Raw genomic sequence first — 19753 nt, forward strand, 5'->3', positions numbered from 1 at the left:
ATTGATGAAGAGTACTGTTTGTCACTGTTTGTCATTGAGTCCATGCCTCAGAGACTGCAAGCTGTTATAAAAGCCAGAGGTGGTGCAACAAAATACTAGTGATGTGTTGGAGCGTTCTTTTGTTTTGCATGATTCCATAATTTTTTCCTCAGAATTGAGTGATTCCATATTTTTTTCCCTCTGCTTGGTCTAAAAAAAGTAAGCGTTACTGACTGCCACAATTTTTTTTTCCTGATTTCTTATAGTGTTTCTTAAAGCCAGATAGTTGCCATTTGAAATGACTTTAGTTTTGTGTCATGTCTGTGATCTGCGTTTTTTCTACTAAATTAAACAACTGAATGAACATCCTCCGAGGCCGGTGATTCCATAATTTTTGCCCGGGGTTGTATATATAGACGCGCAGAGACAGAAGTGCTGACTCATTGTTTGGGTCTGTAGTCGCCTTTGATGCTACCAGAAGCGATTCTGCTTGTTAATTGCAAGTGTACTGGAGACAATACTGAAAGTTATCGATTAGCTGTAGCTTTTGATAATTTTTTGGGTGGTTTATTGGTTTGGCTTCACAAATGATAACTTTCCAGTTAGGTGATTATATGTTATTGAAGCTAACTTTTTGATTAGCTGTGCCCACCACTGATGAAAACTGGTGTTCCTCAGGGATGTCTTCTGGTTCCGACTGTGCAGTTCTTACATGGACTGGGTGTTGGGTCTGGTTGTGGGAATCAGCGGTTTAGGTGCTGCTGTCATTGAGGAAAGGTTTCCTGAGCTTGATTTCACAGACAATGCTGTGATCTTTGTGGAATCAGTACCACCTACTGAGCTGAGTGAGGAATCAGAGTCTCTAGATTTGTAATGGTCCTGGATCCCGCCTCAGATCCAGGCTTTTAGTGACTTTCTGGACTTGTCAATCAGAAATGTATCTATATGTGGTGAAAGTGTGGAACTTGTCGAGACATTCACTGGTCGAAGTAGGGATGTTCATGTCTCTGAGTCCTCAGGCTTTGGGATCCAGATGCCTGAGAAGATCTTATGGAGTCATGAGGTCAAAGGTCGGAGGTGTTTGGTGTTGCTGATGTCTTTGCAGGAGAACGAAAATCCAAGTGTTGAGGGTCCAGATGCTTCCTGTTTTAAGCCCTGGTCCCACTGAATAATGAGCGATGAATAATGATCCACATAGCATGATTTTTTTTGTTACAAGTCGAGTTATTCAACAAATGTGGGAGAATAGTGTCTCTTATGCCACGTTCACACCGGACGACACACGAGCGACGGCGGTGACAGGTTGCCATGTAATCCCTATGGAAGGATGCGTTGTGGCGCCACAAAAGTTCAAGCCACGCAATGCAACGTGATGGACGCGAATGAAGTGATTTTGAGCGATTGGCGCATTTGTGGCGCAATATCGTGTTGCAATATCGTGTCGCGTCGTCCACTGCCCCAAGTTGACAAATCTGAACTTTTTCATCAGGGACTGGATATGTAGTGACGTGGAGATGTCTGGAGTTTATACTTGATGTGGACATGTCCAGTCTCTGGCAGCCAGCCTGTGAGCAGGATTTATGTCTGTTTTGTCCTTTATTTCACAATTATGACAGAGTTTGAGGGGAGAGCGAGCAGCAGCACCAGCCAGTTTTTTTTATTTTTTTTATTGTTCTCATGTGCACGTGCGAACAGGACAGGAAGTCCTCAAACTGGGTCGTGGAGAGGCGGAAGTACCACTGAAAGTGGCCGTCATCCAGACGCAGCTCCTGCAGCAAATAATGAAACTCCCCTAATTGGGAACGTCTCATGTTGTGAACCCAGGGACGGCGCCGCTGGTGACGTTTGTCAGCTTTCCACAACAAATAGAGCACAGCAACTCGCTCCGTGTGATCAAGGTCTGGCATGTTGACTTGGCGGCGAGCGGAATGGAAGCTCCTCCTTTTTGATGCCGCATTGGGGCGAATTTTCGCAGCGAAAGCAGAACGACACACCGGGCGATGGTGGCCACAAAGGCGAGGGACGCGGTGTGAACACAGCATTAGAGTCAGAATATTCAGCAGAATATTCTCTCTCTCTCTCTCCCTCTCTCTCTCCCTCTCTCTCTCCCTCTCCCTCTCTCTCGTGTGCTTCATGAGGTGGGGAACGTATTTGGAATAGTTTAAAGGTAATTATTTGTAATGTTTATATTGTAATAGCTTGGTAAAACAGTGGTTGCTATCCAGGCCCCAAGACCATTGAGTGCTGTGGTGGATGTGGTGACGTGTGACACCGACCGTCCTGAGTTCTGTGTTTGGTCTTCAGCTGAAGTGGTCTCTGGTTCTGTGGTCATGTCTATGTTTTCAGTTAGATAGTTTAACTTTCAGTGATGATTTCTTGGTGGGTTTTGCTGATTGTCTGCTCTGGATAATCTGTTTCCAGATCCAGTGTGGATCAGTACCAGTCGCTCAGAGGAGGCTGATGCTCAGGGTGTGGAGCTGATGGTCGGGGTGTGGCGCTGATGCTTGGGGTGTGGCGCATGATGCCCGGGGTGTGGAGCTGATGATCAGGGTGTGGCGCTGATGATCACGGTGTGGCACCGGTGGTCAGGGTGTGGCACCGATGGTCAGAGTGTGTAGCTGATGGTCACGGTGTGTAGCTGATGGTCACGGTGTGGAGTCGATGGTCAGGGTGTGTAGCTGATGGTCACGGTGTGTAGCTGATGGTCACGGTGTGTAGCTGATGGTCACGGTGTGGAGTCGATGGTCAGGGTGTGGAGCTGATGGTCACGGTGTGGAGTCGATGGTCGGGGTGTGGAGCTGATGGTCGGGGTGTGGAGCTGATGATCGGGGTGTGACGCTGATGCTCAGGGTCACAGTTTTCATGAAAGTTCAGAAAACCTGAATTCCTCCTCAGCATAGATTTAATGGAATACTGGAGAACAGAATGTTTCATTTTTGTCTTTAGGAAAGTCAAACTCTGGATGCTGCTGGAGGTATTTCCCCAAAAACACATTTTAAAATGTCTAAACTGACGATACAACAGGCCGTTTAACATAAGTACAGAATCAGACTGAACGGGGTCCTTCCTCTTTATAAAATCAGTCCTTTCACCACGTGACAGACCAATGTTGAAAACACAAATAATCAGGTTTGGAAAGGAAACGGATCAATACCATGCTGTCCCCCCCATGTGATTGGCTGTGGGATGGTGGGGGGAGGGGGGGTGTTAGGGGGGTGGGGAGCTGATCTGTGTTCAGCTTTGTAGCTTTCCTTTTTTCCCTACTCCTCTTACCACCTTGCTTCTTTCTTTTTCTCTTTTTTTCCCACCCTTCTCTCTTCTTCTTCTTCTTCTTCTTTTTCTTCTCCCTGACTTGTTTAATCTCACCAGGACAAGAGCTCGCCTCTTCTACCTCCAGACCTGTTAAAAACTCTAGCAGATTTTGAGGAGGAGGAGGAGCTCGTCTTTTCTAAGCCTCCTGCTTTCTACCAGGCCTTGGCCGGCCCTCTTAGCACTGCTCCTGGACCAAACATATTTGTATGTAGCCCCGCCTTCCACCTCTTACGTCCTCTCCCCAGTCCAGTCCAGTCACACCCAGTCTGCACAGATCACGTTCTGTACCTTTGTCTTACAGTTTGTAGTGTACATTTCATGGTTGTTGTCATGGTAACCTGTGGTTTTATATTATTAGGTACAATTGTTTTATACTTTTGTGCTGACTGATGATGGCTCCGCCTCACGTGGGCCGTGTTCAGAGTACACTGCATCATACGTCAAGTTTCCAGCACACAGCTTCTTCAACCATCCGTGCTTGAATAACTGTCATCATGTCATACACTGAACAAAAATATAAACACATCACTTTTATTTTTGCTCCCATTTTTGATGAGCTGAAGTCATAAAGCAGAACTGAACATTTCAGAGTGGCCTTTTATTGTGGCCAGCCTAAGGCACACCTGTGCAATAATCATGCCGTCTGATCGGCATTTTGATCTGCCACACCTGTGAGGTGGGATGGATTATCTCGGCAAAGGAGAAGTGCTCACTACCACAGATTTAGACAGATTTGTCAATAATATTTGAGAGAAATAGGTCTTTTGTATATGTAGAAAATGTTTTAGATCTTTGAGTGCAGCTCATGAAAAATGGGAGCAAAAACAAAAGTGCTGCTTTTATATTTTTGTTTAGTGTAATTACCAGTTTAGTTTTGGTCTGGTTTGTTTTCACACTAGGTGCGAAATGCATGCTGGGTAATTAATTTAACTTTATTCGTACAGGCCCAAATCATAAGATAAGTCTGAAAGTGCCACACACCACGAACATTTAACCCTTACCCTGCCCACGAGCAAGCACAGGGGCGAGAGGATAAAAAAGAGGGGGTGCTTTACCTGACTTTTGCCAAGTGGGCTACCTGGTTGGGAGGACTCATTATGGCTTGGTTGCAGCAGTCGTATGAGGTGGGACACATTGTGCCAGGCACTTTGGTATTTTATTTTAAAATATTATTTAAACATTAGACGCCTTGTTTTCATTCAGGACCATGAGCAAAAATTCCAGGCTTTCATTGTTTTTTAAAATTATCTCGGCAAAGGAGAAGTGCTCATTAACACAGATTAGACAGATTAGACAGATTGAGACTGGACGTGAGCTGTGTGTTGTCCCCTTGGCTGTTTAAGATGAGGTCAAAATAGGCTGAAGCCTCAAGATTGACGTGACACGTGCTGACACACGTTGCGCTCAGAGCAGTGGTGTGGACTGATGTGAGAAAGGCGCTTGAGCTGCTGCTCTTTTTGTTCGGTTGTAATGTGAACTCTGTGGAAAGTGAAACCTTGACCACAATCGGTCCGAGTTCATAGTTAATTGTCGGTTTCTTTTGCTGTGTTTAAACTGGTTTCAGCAGAAACCATGTGGATCCATACAGAAGTCATGTGTCCTTTGTTTCTTGGCAGCTGCCAAACCAGGCCAGGATGGAGAGCGAGGTTGTCAACCAGCCGTCTTCTCTGCTGCCCCTGTCTGGATTTCCCCTCCAGGTTTGTCCCCTGCTCACATTTCCGTGTTCAGTCGTCGTCGCAGCTTTGACTGTTTCGTCTTTGTGTTTCTTTAATTCAGTTTATTTATACAGTGCTAAATCTCAACATCAAGTCACCTCACGGTGTGACACATGACTAAGGTCTCGACCAGGTGTCCCCAGTCCTGCTCCTGGAGGTCACTGCTCCTGCTGGTTTCCTGCTGATTAGTTCTGTCTGGTGCTTCCTACCTCTGAACTTGCCTTTAACTGTCAGTGGGTGGAGCCGGAAGAGCAGGAAAACATGTTGGACAGATGATTTCTGTGAGCAGGGTTGGTGACCCCTGACTTAGACAGACGGGGTGTCAGAGGTGAGAAGAAGCCCCTCAGAGTGTTTTGATAATTCAAAGAATCTTCAAGAAATTAATTTGTCATTCTGGCTACATGCAACACTCCAACATTTTAAATGTAGTGTGTGTGTATATGTGTGTGTATATATATATATATATATATATATATATATATATATAATATAAAGGATGATAATGTTTCATTGTCAGTTATTATTTATTGTCAGTTTATTTGTAATAAACGTATTAAGTGTTTTGTTGTGGGACGTACAGGAGAACTACCAGAACAATAGTATCTTCAGCCAGGCGTACGGTAAAAATCTGCCAGCCAACGCCAAGCACGACGCTCCCATGTTGCACCAGGAGCCGTCACTGTACTCCCTGTTTGAGGGGACTCCCTGGTCCCCCTCCCTCCCTGCCAGCTCAGGTACGACACACCTGCGATAACGATGTTTTACTCCGTTCTCTTCAGAGAACATGTCTCTGATTGAAGCTTTGATTGGCAGACCACTCCACCCCAGCCAGCCAGTCACCTCACTCCTCCAACCCCAGCAGCCTGCCATCCTCCCCTCCAACACACAACCATGGAACCATGCCCTTCTCCAACTTTGGGCCCATAGGGACTCCGGACAGCCGAGACCGGAGGATGGTGGACCGCTGGAAGGCAGAGAAAAGTGGTGAGTTATTTATTTATTTTAAGGTACCTTTTTGTATGTGGTATTTTGTAGTTTGGCACTGTATGTGTGTGCCTGAATGGTTGCCACCCAGCACCAAGAGTAGTCCTGTGGTGTCGTGGATGCAGCAAAGTGCAGTACCGGTGCATGGTCACAGATTTGACTTTTTACTGTCTGCGGTGTAAACGTGGGATTTTTCATTCATATGAGGCTGAAACTTGACCAGAACGTTGACATGTAGTCTTTCTTTTACAGGAGCAGTTAGCGGGTTCGGTCTGGACTACCTGCCCGCTTCAGGCTCAGACAGCAGCTGGCACCAGGCTGGACCAACCAACACCTCCTGGACCAATCAGGAGTCTCCAATGGAGGAGACGTCTTCCACTGTGCTGCTCGACAGCCTCAAGGTCTTTATGCCCTTTATGAGATTTAGCAGCAGCTAATATCGAGTCGTGGCCATTGGCAGCGGCTAATGTCGAGTCGTTGCAAATTGGCAGCGGCTAATGTCCAGTCGTGGCAAGTTGGCAGTGGCTAATGTCCAGTCGTGGCAAATTGGCAGCGGCTAATGTCGCGTCGTGGCAAATTGGCAGCGGCTAATGTCGCGTCGTGGCAAATTGGCAGCGGCTAGTGTCGCGTCGTGGCAAATTGGCAGCGGCTAGTGTCGCGTCGTGGCAAATTGGCAGCGGCTAGTGTCGCGTCGTGGCAAATTGGCAGCGGCTAGTGTCGCGTCGTGGCAAATTGGCAGCGGCTAGTGTCGCGTCGTGGCAAATTGGCAGCGGCTAGTGTCGCGTCGTGGCAAATTGGTAGTGGCTAATGTCGAGTTGCATCGGGTAGCAGTGGAGTTTAGACTTGAGGAGGTTGCGGTACCTCTGAGCGAGTCAAACAGGTGCCGGTGAAACATCCTGGCGACACTTTGACCTTCAAACCTTTGAATTCACCGTGTTAATGTGTTTCTTCTGCAGTCCATCTGGTCAAGTTCCATGATGCAGCCAGGACCATCTGCTCTGGAGCAGCTCCTCCTCCAGCAGAAACAGAAGCAGCAGCGAGGCCACGGCACCATGAACCCGCCTCACTGAGCGCGAAAAGCCAAGGTTTGTGTCCTGATGTGTTAAAAAGCATTGCCACCAAGAGAATTGGAGGAAAAATGAGGTTTGATGAAGCTCCAACAAAACAGGAAATTAAACCGGTGAAACGGTGGAGGCTGGGGAGCTGAACGGATCCCCCACGAGGCTGAAACACCACCCCACCCTCCTCGGGTGTCGAGGAGCGGGGATGCCCCTGCTGGAATGGAGGGCGCCGGATTATGTTTCTTCGACTGCGGTGCCAAGCACAACGCCACCACCGGGTCTCAGTTCAACCTGCAGAAATCTGAACTCAGCCCCCCTCAGCGCTGCAGACGCACCATCACCGCTGCTCCTCTGCACCTCTCCTTTAATCGTTAAAAGCACATCTTCTTAGCGCCTTCGTTGCTGCAGATCGAGAGCGATGGATGGGCACGGAGTAGACCAGGCGGAAGAACCCCGGGGGGGGCAACTTAAGACATTCTGATCTCTTGGTTTTTATTACTGAGGAGGAGCAACGCTCTTTGGCGCTGAAGAAGGAGGTTGCCATGGGCAACCACTATAAATATATGTATTAGTGAAATATATATCACTGTAATTGGTACAGACTTTAAGATGAGTCCTGACTCCAAACCGAGCGTCTTCGAGGAGCCAACAGTCGCCCAGACAACCGAGAGACGTAAGCAAACTTCATCCAGCGGGAAAAAGTTTCAGCTAAACATGAAGTGGCTGATTTGACAACAAAAAAAATTTTAAACAAAAGAACCTACTCTGTCTGTGCACTTAAGAGAATATATATATATATATATATATATATATATATATATATATATATATATATATATATATATATAAAACTATTCTGCATTTAGTGATTTGTTGGTAGCAACTTTGACTTCAAGCTAACAGGTTCGTCTCTTATCTACTTCTTGCTTGAATCTTTTATAGTTTTGCCTACTGTCTTGTTTCTTTAAAGGACAAGAAATGATATAAACCTGCTCGTTCATTTAACCTGCTTTAGCGCCGCCTTTCTTTCATGTTCCGCCTTTATTGTAGTTTAAAACAGCCCTGAAGCTGTGGCATGCAGTCTGCTTTCTGCTTACGCAGCCCACTTCCTGCTCACACTTCCTGCTTATTGCGGCCTGCTTTCCGCTTACGCAGCCCACTTCCTGCTCACACTTCCTGCTTATTGCGGCCTGCTTTCTGCTTACGCAGCCCACTTCCTGCTCACACTTCTGCTCATTGCGGCCTGCTTTCTGCTTACGCAGCCCACTTCCTGCTCACACTTCTGCTCATTGCGGCCTGCTTTCTGCTTACGCAGCCCACTTCCTGCTCACACTTCTGCTCATTGCGGCCTGCTTTCTGCTTACGCAGCCCACTTCCTGCTCACACTTCTGCTCATTGCGGCCTGCTTTCTGCTTACGCAGCCCACTTCCTGCTCACACTTCCTGCTTATTGCGGCCTGCTTTCCGCTTACGCAGCCCACTTCCTGCTCACACTTCCTGCTTATTGCGGCCTGCTTTCCGCTTACGCAGCCCACTTCCTGCTCACACTTCCTGCTTATTGCGGCCTGCTTTCCGCTTACGCAGCCCACTTCCTGCTCACACTTCCTGCTTATTGCGGCCTGCTTTCCGCTTACGCAGCCCACTTCCTGCTCACACTTCCTGCTTATTGCGGCCCACTTCCTGCTCATTGTGGCATGCTTTCTGCTCACACGGCCCACTTCCTGCTCACATGGCCCACTTCCTGCTCACGTGGCCCACTTCCTGCTCACGCGGCCGCTTTCTGCTCACGCGGCCTGCTCACATGGCCCAATTCCTGCGCACGCAGCCGCTTCCTGCCCAGGCGCCTCAACGAAAATGCTGCTGCTTTCATGTGTCAGTAGTCAGTTTAGTTTTTTTGGCCATCGCAGAGCCCGTCAAGATGCTTAGAGGCTCCACCCCTTCCCGGGCTGGGCAGATAGAGGCTCTGCCCCTTCTGGGATTTGGACAGAAGGCTGCAAAACAGTAAATTTTTGATTGACAGCTCTGAAAGGTTTTTGGTTGATGCTTGAAGTGAAGCTTGTGGCTCTCAGACTGAACGGCAGCGTTTAGTGACGCCACTAACGGCTCGGAACCTTAATTAGACTATTTTCTGTTCATGTTTTAATAATTAATGTTAGGAATTAAAAAACAAACAACCAGCCATAAAATATTACATGTACTTGTATTCTAGAAACGAGCCAGAAAATGAGTGATTACAAATTATTGATCACTAATCTGTAATCTGGTGTTTCTTTAAACCACTTCTTCCAGTAGATTCTGACAAAAAATAGAACTTTGAATATTTGAGAAGAAAGGAGGCGATTATTGTTATTAACTTTTAAAGTTCTCTGTGACATCATCAGATACTTAAAAGAAACTGTGTCGAGGAGCCGATCGGCGAGCCACAGACTTAAAGATGATCAGAAATGTGTGTTTTTGTCTGTGGTGAGCTGGTAAACTTTCTGGTTAACTGATGACTGTGATCAGTTTTACCCCACTAACTTTTTCTCTTTTAACACCTCAGACTGTTTAATTTTGTGGCAGGAAATAAAAAAAAAACAAGCTAGTGATAATGTTTAAGGACTAGTTCATTGTTGGTTCTTCTGTTGATTATTAACTTGGTTAAAGTCAGCGATGACGTCAAAATGTTTTAGTTTGTCCTAAAAGCAGACAAAAAACTAAATCCTCCAAATCAGAATTTTTTTCCCCCTAAAATTCAGTAAAACATTTTATCAGTTATCAAAATACTATCAACTAATAAATTAATATTTAGTTGAATAATCTCCAAAATATTGTAATGTCTGAGATTTGTTCTCTTGTTTTCTGTTTGGTTAATTATGTTGTGAGAGTCCGAGTACCCGGTTTGAGGTTCGGGACCCATCGGGCCTGTCTATCACCAGGATCTAAAAAAAACAAAAAGAATCTGAAGCCTGTTTTAGTTTTGTCCCCTTTCTGTGTGATTGTGCTTTTCCTGTTGCATTTACAAACTGTACAAAAAAAAAAAGAAAAAAAAAAAAAAGCAACCTGAGATCACCACGTGGATCCGAACCGGACCAGGTCTGGTGAGGGAATGGTTTAGTGCAGTAAAGTGATGATGTCATCACTGTCAGATGTTTTAATGGCTTGGTTTTTGTCTGTGGATCAGTTTTCTGCGTTCAGGGTCTTTGTTTCTGTCCGTGGACTCACTGATGGTGTATCAGCACGAAATAAACTTAATGTTTCCTTGAACAGCGTTCGGACTTTGATTCTTGACTCTGATGAAAATTTCATTTCTCCAAATTCTTTATTCAGGTTTTTTGTCTTTTTTTTTTTTTTTACACAAAACTCATCATTTTTATATATTTTATTTTGATTCTGCTCATCTTCCATCCACCTGGATCTGGGCATCAGCATCTGCTGGGGAAATAACCTGCATCCCCTCCAGGGGGCGATATAGATGCTCATCCACTTCACGGTATGGAACCTGGAGCCGAGCCTCTGAGCCCGTTGATATCACCGGTCACAGGATAATGTTTTAATCCACGTTATTCACATAAGGGCGTGGCCTCAGTTGACATCACTCGTTTTGATGAGCAGGTCATGTGACCCTGATCATTAAACTGTGGGTGTCCCCACCCACCACAGTCTTGGCATAGGATTGGTGTGGCTTACCAGGTTAAAACCTCAGACTGCGTTCAGCTGTTACTGTTAAGTTTGCCGTAGAGGAACTGTTGAGTTTTTGTTTGGAAGTTTGTCACCGTGGTACTTGGGACCCACAGTGACTGCAGGCAGCCTAATAAGAAAGGTCCATAAGAAAGGTCCCAGGACCGTTTGACCACAGAATGAAGTCCGGCCATGGCCATGGTGCTGGACCTTTACTTATTATAGTAACAAGATTAATGACCGTGACACATTACAGCAATGAGATTGGGTGCGACGCGCTACAGCAATGAGATTGACCGCGACATGTTACAGTTTTATAGCAACAAGATTAATCACAGCGACATGCAACAGCAATGAGGTTGACAGTGACACATTATAGGAACAAGATTGACCACGATGCGCTACAGCAACGAGATTAATGACCGTTGCGCATTACAGCTTTACAGCAATGAGATTAATGGCCGTGACGTTACAGTTTTACAGCAACAAGATTGACCGAGACACGCTACAGCAACGAGATTGACCGTGACGTGTTACGAGATTAATAACCACGAAATGCTACAGCAATGAGATGAATGACGGTGACACATTACAGCAATGAGTTTAATGAGTGCGACGCGCTACAGCAATGAGATTGACCGTGATGTTACAGTTTTATAGCAATGAGATTAATCACCATGACATGCAACAGCAATGAGGTTGACAGTCACAGCAATGAGGAGACTGTGACACGCTACAGCAATGAGGTTGACAGTCACACATTACAGCAATGAGATTGACCATGACATGTTACAGCAGTGAGGTTAATGACCGTGATGCGTTACAGCAATGAGATGAATGACTGACACATTACAGCAACAAGATTGACCGTGACATGTTACAGCAACGAGATTGACCGTGACACGCTACAGCAATGAGGTTAGTGACACAGCAATAAGGTTAATGACAGTGACACTACAGCAAAGAGATTAGTGAGCGCGACATGCTATAGCAATGAGATTGTTCGTGATGCGTTACAGCTTTACAGCAATGAGATTAATGACCGTGACATGTTACAGTTTTACAGCAACGAGATTAATCACCGCGACATGCAACAGCAATGAGATTGACAGTGACACATTATAGCAACGAGATTGACTGCGATGCACTACAGCAACGAGATTAATGACCGTGGCGCATTACAGCTTTACAGCAATGAGATTGACTATGACACGCTACAACGAGATCAATGACCATGACGCGTTACGAGATTAATGGCCATGACATGTTACAGCAACAAGATTAAGGACCGCGACGTGCTACAGCAATGAGTTTAATGACCGTGACATTACAGCAACAACATTGACGGTGACACGTTACAGCTTTACTGCAATGAGATTAATGACCATTACAGTCTACAGCGATGAGATTAATGATAGTGACACATTACAGCAATGAGATTGACAGTGACACGTTACAACAACGAGATCAATGACTGACGCGTTACAGCAACAAGATTAATGACCATGACATGTTAGAGCAACAAGATTAAGGACTGCGACGTGCTACAGCAATGAGTTTAATGACCGTGATGTTATAGCAACAAGATTAATGACCGCAACACGTTACAGCTTTATAACAATGAGATTAAACACCATGACACTCAACAGCAATGATATTGGCAGTGACGCATTACAGTAATGAGATTAATGACCGCGACACCCTACAGCACTGAGATTAATGACAGTGACGCGTTACAGCAATGAGATTGACCGCGACGCGTTACAGCCACGAGATTGACTGTGACGCGTTACAGCAACACTGGTGCTTATGCTTTGCTGCATCTATAACACTATGGAACTGCCTTGGGTCCTGGGTGACAACCACCTCAGCAGACAATCAGTCCATCCTTATTGTAGTACCTTTTAAGTAAATGTTCATGTGGCACAAAGTCATTCCAGTGGGCTCTAACAATCTTCCACAGACACCTGGTACCAAAAACATCCAGTCTCTTTAGGTCACTGGTTAGAGTCCGAGTCTGACAACCATAAAGATGGGAAACACCAGGATAGGGTCCTTGGAACGTAATTCCCATGAAAAGGTATAAAATTCCCAGGCATCTCTGGATGTCTAAGGACGTGGACCCAGAAACATGAACGTCATTCAGACCCTCCAGAATGTGCAACTCAAGGATTTCCACAAAGAATTCATCCAATATACATGTAGCTACAGAGAGCAAGAGATGGACATATGTCTCTCGAGAATCAAAGAGACAAATATATCTATATGTCTCTTTATATATAGATCAAAGAGATGCCTCATGTATATGTCTTCCTTTTTTTTTAACAAAACTCATCATTTTTATATATTTTATTTTGATTCTGCTCATCTTCCATCCACCTGGAACTGGGCACCGGCCTCTGCTGGGGAAATAACCTGCATCCCCTCCAGGGGACGATATACTGTAGATGCTCATCCACTTCACGGTACAGAACCTGGAGCTGAGCCTCTGAGCCCGTTGATATCACCGGTCACAGGGTCATGTTTTAATCCACATTATTCACATAAGAGGGCGTGGCCTCATTTGACATCACTCATTTTGATGAGCACGTCATGTGACCCTAATCATTAAACTGGGTGTCCCCACCCACCATAGTCTTGGCGTAGGAGTGGTGTGGCTTACCAGGTTAAAACCTCAGACCGCATTCAGCTGTTACTGTTAAGTTTGCCGTAGAGGAACTGTTGAGTTTTTGTTTGGCAGTTTGTCACCGTGGTACTTGGGACCCACAGTGACTGCAGGCAGCCTAATAAGAAAGGTCCCAGGACCGTTTGACCACAGAATGAAGTCCGGCCATGGCGCTGGACCTTTAGTCATTATAGTAACAAGATTAATGACCGCGACACATTACAGCAACAAGACTGACGTTAATGACCGCGACACATTACAGCAACAAGACTGACGTTAATGACCGCGACACATTACAGCAACAAGACTGACGTTAATGACAGTGACACATTACAGCAACAAGACTGACGTTAATGACTGCGACACATTACAGCAACAAGACTGACGTTAATGACAGTGACACATTACAGCAACAAGACTGACGTTAATGACCGCGACACATTACAGCAACAAGACTGACGTTAATGACAGTGACACATTACAGCAACAAGACTGACGTTAATGACCGCGACACATTACAGCAACAAGACTGACGTTAATGACAGTGACACATTACAGCAACAAGACTGACGTTAATGACAGTGACACATTACAGCAATGAGATTAATGACCACGATGCGTTACAGCAACGAGATTAGTGACCGTGACATGTTACAGCAATTAGGTTAATGACAGTGACGCATTACAGCTTTACGGCAGTGAGATGAATGACCATGGCACGTTACAGTTTTACAGCAGCGAGATTAATCACCGCAACATGCCACAGCAGTAAGATTGACAGTGACACATTACAGCAAAGAGATTAATGACCACGACATGTTACAGCAGTGAGATTAATTACCCTGACATGGTACAGCAATGAAATTAATGACTGCGATGCACTACAACAATGAGATTCACGACTGCGATGCGTTACAGCTTTACAGCAATGAGATTAATAAGGGCGACACGCTACAGCAATGAGATTAATGAGCGCGATGCATTACAGCTCTACAGCAATGAGATTAATGGCCGTGACATGTTAGTTTTATAGCAATGAGATTAATCACTGTGGCATGCTACAGCAATGAGATTGACAGTGACACATTATAGCAACGAGATTGACCACGATGCACTACAGCAATGAGATTAATGACCGTGATGCACTACAGCAACGAGATTAATGACCGTGGCGCATTACAGATTTATAGCAATGAGATTAATGATCGTGACGCACTACAGCAACGAGATTAATGACCGTGGCGCATTACAGATTTATAGCAATGAGATTAATGACCGTGATGCACTACAGCAACGAGATTAATGACCGTGGCGCATTACAGATTTATAGCAATGAGATTAATGACCGTGATGCACTACAGCAACGAGCTTAATGACCGTGGCGCATTACAGATTTACAGCAATGAGATTAATGACCGTGATGCACTACAGCAACGAGATTAATGACCGTGGCGCATTACAGATTTATAGCAATGAGATTAATGACCGTGATGCACTACAGCAACGAGATTAATGACCGTGGCGCATTACAGATTTATAGCAATGAGATTAATGACCGTGATGCACTACAGCAACGAGATTAATGACCGTGGCGCATTACAGATTTACAGCAATGAAATTAATGACCGTGATGCGTTACAGCTTTACAGCAAAGAGATTAATGACCACGACATGTTACAACAATGAGATTAATTACCCTGACATGGTACAGCAATGAAATTAATGACTGCGATGTGTTACAGCTTGACAGCAACAAGATTAATGACCACGGCGCATTACAGCAATGAGCTGAATGACAGTCACACATTACAACAGTGAGATTAATGACCGTGCCATGTTAAAACTTGTGAATGAATGAATGAATGTTACAGCAATGATCTTAATGACTGAGATGTTACAGCAATGAGATGAATGAGGGACACATTACAGCAACGAGATTGACCGTGACATGTTACAGCAACGAGATTAATGACCGCAACACGCTACAGCAATAAGATTAATGACCGGGACACATTACAGGAATTAGATTGAGCGCGATGCATTACAGCTTTACAGCAATGAGATTAATAACAGTGATGCGTTACATCTTTACAGCAATGAGATTAATGACAGTGATGCGTTACATCTTTACAGCAATGAGATTAATGACAGCGATGCGTTACAGCTTTACAGCAATGAGATTAATAACAGCGATGCGTTACAGCTTTACAGCAATGAGATTGACTGTGACATGCTACAGTAATGAGATTGACCATGACATGCTACAGCAATGACATTCAATTCAATTTCAATTCAATTTATTTTCCTTTATATAGCGCCAAATCACAACAGAGTTGCCTCAAGGTGCTTCACACAGGTAAGGTCTAACGTTACCAACCCCCAGAGCAACAGTGATAAGGAAAAACTCCCTCTGAGGAAGAAACCTCAAGCAGACCAGACTCAAAGGGGTGACCCTCTGCTTGGGCCGTGATACAAACATAAATTACAGAACAATTCACAAAACAATTCACGGACGAATATACAAGAAATGCAATTGACGCACAGGACAGGAGGATCACCAACACGAATACAACTCCCATCTCTGGATGGAGCTGCACCTTAAACAGAGAGAAAAAACAGAATCAGGCATCAGAAAGACAAAAAATACTGTATAATTTGTCAGCATTAATCAACAAGAAAAACAGAACAAATACTAAGGTGATCGCTGGCCACTAGTCCTAAACTTCACTAAAAGACCCAGAATTTACATGAAGTTGAGGCCGCAGCCCGCTCCAATTACTAATAACATGAATTAAAAGAGTAAAAAGTGTAAAACAAAACTGTACCAGTATGCTAGCCATATGAAAGGGAAAATAAGTGCATCTTAAGTCTGGACTTGAAAGTCTCCACAGAATCTGATTGTTTTATTGACCCAGGGAGATCATTCCACAGAACAGGGGCATGATAAGAGAAAGCTTTGTGACCCGCAGACTTCTTATTCACCCTAGGGATACAAAGTAGTCCTGCACCCTGAGAACGTAAAGCCTGGGCCGGTACGTAAGGTTTAATTAGGTCAGCTCAAAGCACAACCTGTTTACTATCCTATACCAACAAAAGTGTTTAAAGACCTGTGGCCCACTCTTGGGCCGATTGTGCTGGATATTATTAATCTTTCTTTAACTTCTGGATCTGTTCCTAAACGTTTCAAATCAGCAGTGATTAAACCATTACTTAAGAAACCTAATCTTGACCCTAGTGTATTGAAAAACTATCGGCCAATGTCAAATCTATCATTTTTCTCTAAAATTCTGGAAAAAGTGTTGTCACGGCAGCTCGTAGACTATCTTACTGAGAATAATCTCTTTGAGCCACTGCAGTCTGCTTTTAGAAAATATCATTCCACAGAGACGGCTCTCACTAAAGTGGTGAATGATCTTCTGCTTACAATGGATTCGGACACCACTACGGTTCTGTTGCTGTTAGATCTCAGTGCTGCATTTGATACAGTGGATCATCATATTCTACTTGATAGGCTGGAAAATCATTTTGGGATTACTGGGAGTGCCCTTGCATGGATGACGTCATACTTGACCAGTCGTTCTCACTGTGTTTTGTACAGTAACACTACCTCTAACCTTAGTGACATGAAATTTGGGGTTCCACAGGGGTCTTCTTAGGCCCCCTGCTTTTCTCCCTTTATATAGCACCACTTGGGCACATATTGCAGCGTTCTGGGATTACCGTTCACTGCTATGCAGATGATACTCAGTTATACATGCCAATAACTGTTTGTAATCTTGTTCACATAAAATCCTTAGAAGATTGCCTTGCAGCAGTGAGAAGTTGGATGTCTAGAAACTTCCTACTTTTAAACTCTGAAAAGACTGAAATGATGGTTCTTGGTCCAGTGAGACATCGGCATCAATTTCACCAGTTAACGCTCAGCCTCGGCTCGTGTGTCATACATCACACTGACAAAGTGAGGAACCTTGGGGTAATTTTTGATCCTTCGTTGTCCTTTGGCCTCCACATTAGAAATATTGCAAGGACTGCTTTCTTCCACCTGCGAAATATAGCGAAGATTCATCCCATCCTGTCTATGGCTGATGCTGAGACCCTGATCCGTGCATTTATCTCTTCTAGATTGGACTACTGCAATGTTCTATTTTCTGGTTTACCTCAATCTAGCATTAGGGGTCTCCAATTGGTTCAAAATGCTGCAGCCAGACTTTTGACATGAAGCACAGTTTGTCCACATTACACCCATTTTGGCGTCTCTTCACTGGCTTCCTGTCCCAGTGAGATCAGATTTTAAGGTTCTGCTACTAACCTATAAAATTGTTCATGGACTGGCACCTTCCTACCTAGTTGACCTAATTAAACCTTACGTACCGGCCCAGGCTTTACGTTCTCAGGGTGCAGGACTACTTTGTGTCCCTAAGGTGAATAAGAAGTCTGTGGGTCACAGAGTTTTCTCTTATCGTGCCCCTGTTCTGTGGAATGATCTCCCTGCATCAATAAAACAGTCAGATTCTGTGGAGATTTTCAAGTCCAGACTTAAGACGCACTTATTTTCCCTTTCATATGGCTAACATACTGGTACAGTTTTGTTTTACACGTTTTACTCTTTTAATTCATTTTATTAGTAATTGGAGCGTGCCGCGGCCTCAACTTTACCTAAATTCTGGGTCTTTTAGTGAAGTTTAGGGCTAGTGGCCGGCGATCACCTTAGTATTTCTCTGTTTTTCTTGTTTAATGCTGGCAAATTATACAGTATTTTTTGTCTTTCTGATGCCTGATTCTGTTTTTTCTCTATGTTCAAAGTGCAGCTCCATCCAGAGATGGGAGTTGTGTTCGTGTTGGCGATCCTCCTGTCCTGTGCACCAACAGCATTTCTTGTACACTCAACAAAAATATAAACGCAACACTTTTGGTTTTGCTCCCATTTTGTATGAGATGAACTCAAAGACTTAGACTGCCCACAATAAAAGGCCACTCTGAAAGGTGCAGTTTTATCACAGCACAATGCCACAGATGTCGCAAGGTTTGAGGGAGCGTGCAATTGGCATGCTGACAGCAGGAATGTCAACCAGAGCTGTTGCTCGTGTATTGAATGTTCATTTCTCTACCATAAGCCGTCTCCAAAGGCGTTTCAGAGAATCTGGCAGTACATCCAACCAGCCTCACAACCGCAGACCACGTGTAACCACACCAGCCCAGGACCTCCACATCCAGCATGTTCACCTCCAAGATCGTCTGAGACCAGCCACTCAGACAGCTGCTGAAACAATCGGTTTGCATAACCAAAGAATTTCTGCACAAACGGTCAGAAACCTTCTCAGGGAAGCTCATCTGCATGCTCGTCGTCCTCATCGGGGTCTCAACCTGACTCCAGTTTGTCGTCGTAACCGACTTGAGTGGGCAAATGCTCACATTCGCTGGCGTTTGGCATGTTGGAGAGGTGTTCTCTTCACGGATGAATCCCGGTTCACACTGTTCAGGGCAGATGGCAGACAGCGTGTGTGGCGTCGTGTGGGTGAGCGGTTTTCTGATGTCAATGTTGTGGATCGAGTGGCCCATGGTGGCGGTGGGGTTATGGTATGGGCAGGCGTCTGTTATGGACGAAGAACACAGGTGCATTTTATTGATGGCATTTTGAATGCACAGAGATACCGTGACGAGATCCTGAGGCCCATTGTTGTGCCATACATCCAAGAACATCACCTCATGTTGCAGCAGGATAATGCACGGCCCCATGTTGCAAGGATCTGTACACAATTCTTGGAAGCTGAAAATGTCCCAGTTCTTGCATGGCCGGCATACTCACCGGACATGTCACCCATTGAGCATGTTTGGGATGCTCTGGACCGGTGTATACGACAGCGTGTACCAGTTCCTGCCAATATCCAGCAACTTCGCACAGCCATTGAAGAGGAGTGGACCAACATTCCACAGGCCACAATTGACAACCTCATCAACTCTATGCGAAGGAGATGTGTTGCACTGCATGAGGCAAATGGTGGTCACACCAGATACTGACTGGTATCCCCCCCCCCCCCCCCAATAAAACAAAACTGCACCTTTCAGAGTGGCCTTTTATTGTGGGCAGTCTAAGGCACACCTGTGCACTAATCATGGTGTCTAATCAGCATCTTGGTATGGCACACCTGTGAGGTGGGATGGATTATCTCAGCAAAGGAGAAGTGCTCACTATCACAGATTTAGACTGGTTTGTGAACAATATTTGAGGGAAATGGTGATATTGTGTATGTGGAAAAAGTTTTAGATCTTTGAGTTCATCTCATACAAAATGGGAGCAAAATCAGAAGTGTTGGGTTTATATTTTTGTTGAGTGTATATTCGTCCGTGAATTGTTTTGTGAATTGTTCTGTAATTTAT

General features: G+C 44.8%; 1 protein-coding gene across 3 annotated transcripts in view; it reads left to right on the forward strand.

Annotated features, from left to right (window-relative positions):
- smg7 (SMG7 nonsense mediated mRNA decay factor) overlaps positions 1-7786 on the forward strand; it is a 72872-nt gene extending 65086 nt beyond the window's left edge. For 2 of the 3 annotated variants that reach the window (XM_034182658.1, XM_034182659.1), the window contains exons 19-24: positions 3349-3495; positions 4908-4988; positions 5587-5740; positions 5820-5990; positions 6243-6391; positions 6947-7786. In XM_034182658.1, coding sequence (XP_034038549.1) covers positions 3349-3495; positions 4908-4988; positions 5587-5740; positions 5820-5990; positions 6243-6391; positions 6947-7060 — 816 coding nt within the window. In that variant the 3' untranslated portion in view covers positions 7061-7786. The remainder of the gene's footprint in view (positions 1-3348; positions 3496-4907; positions 4989-5586; positions 5741-5819; positions 5991-6242; positions 6392-6946) is intronic. The other variant, XM_034182660.1, reaches the window with a different exon arrangement.
- The last annotated feature ends 11967 nt before the right edge of the window (positions 7787-19753 follow it).

Source organism: Thalassophryne amazonica, chromosome 12 (genome assembly GCF_902500255.1).
Source record: "Thalassophryne amazonica chromosome 12, fThaAma1.1, whole genome shotgun sequence".
Classification (NCBI taxonomy): Eukaryota; Metazoa; Chordata; class Actinopteri; order Batrachoidiformes; family Batrachoididae; genus Thalassophryne; species Thalassophryne amazonica.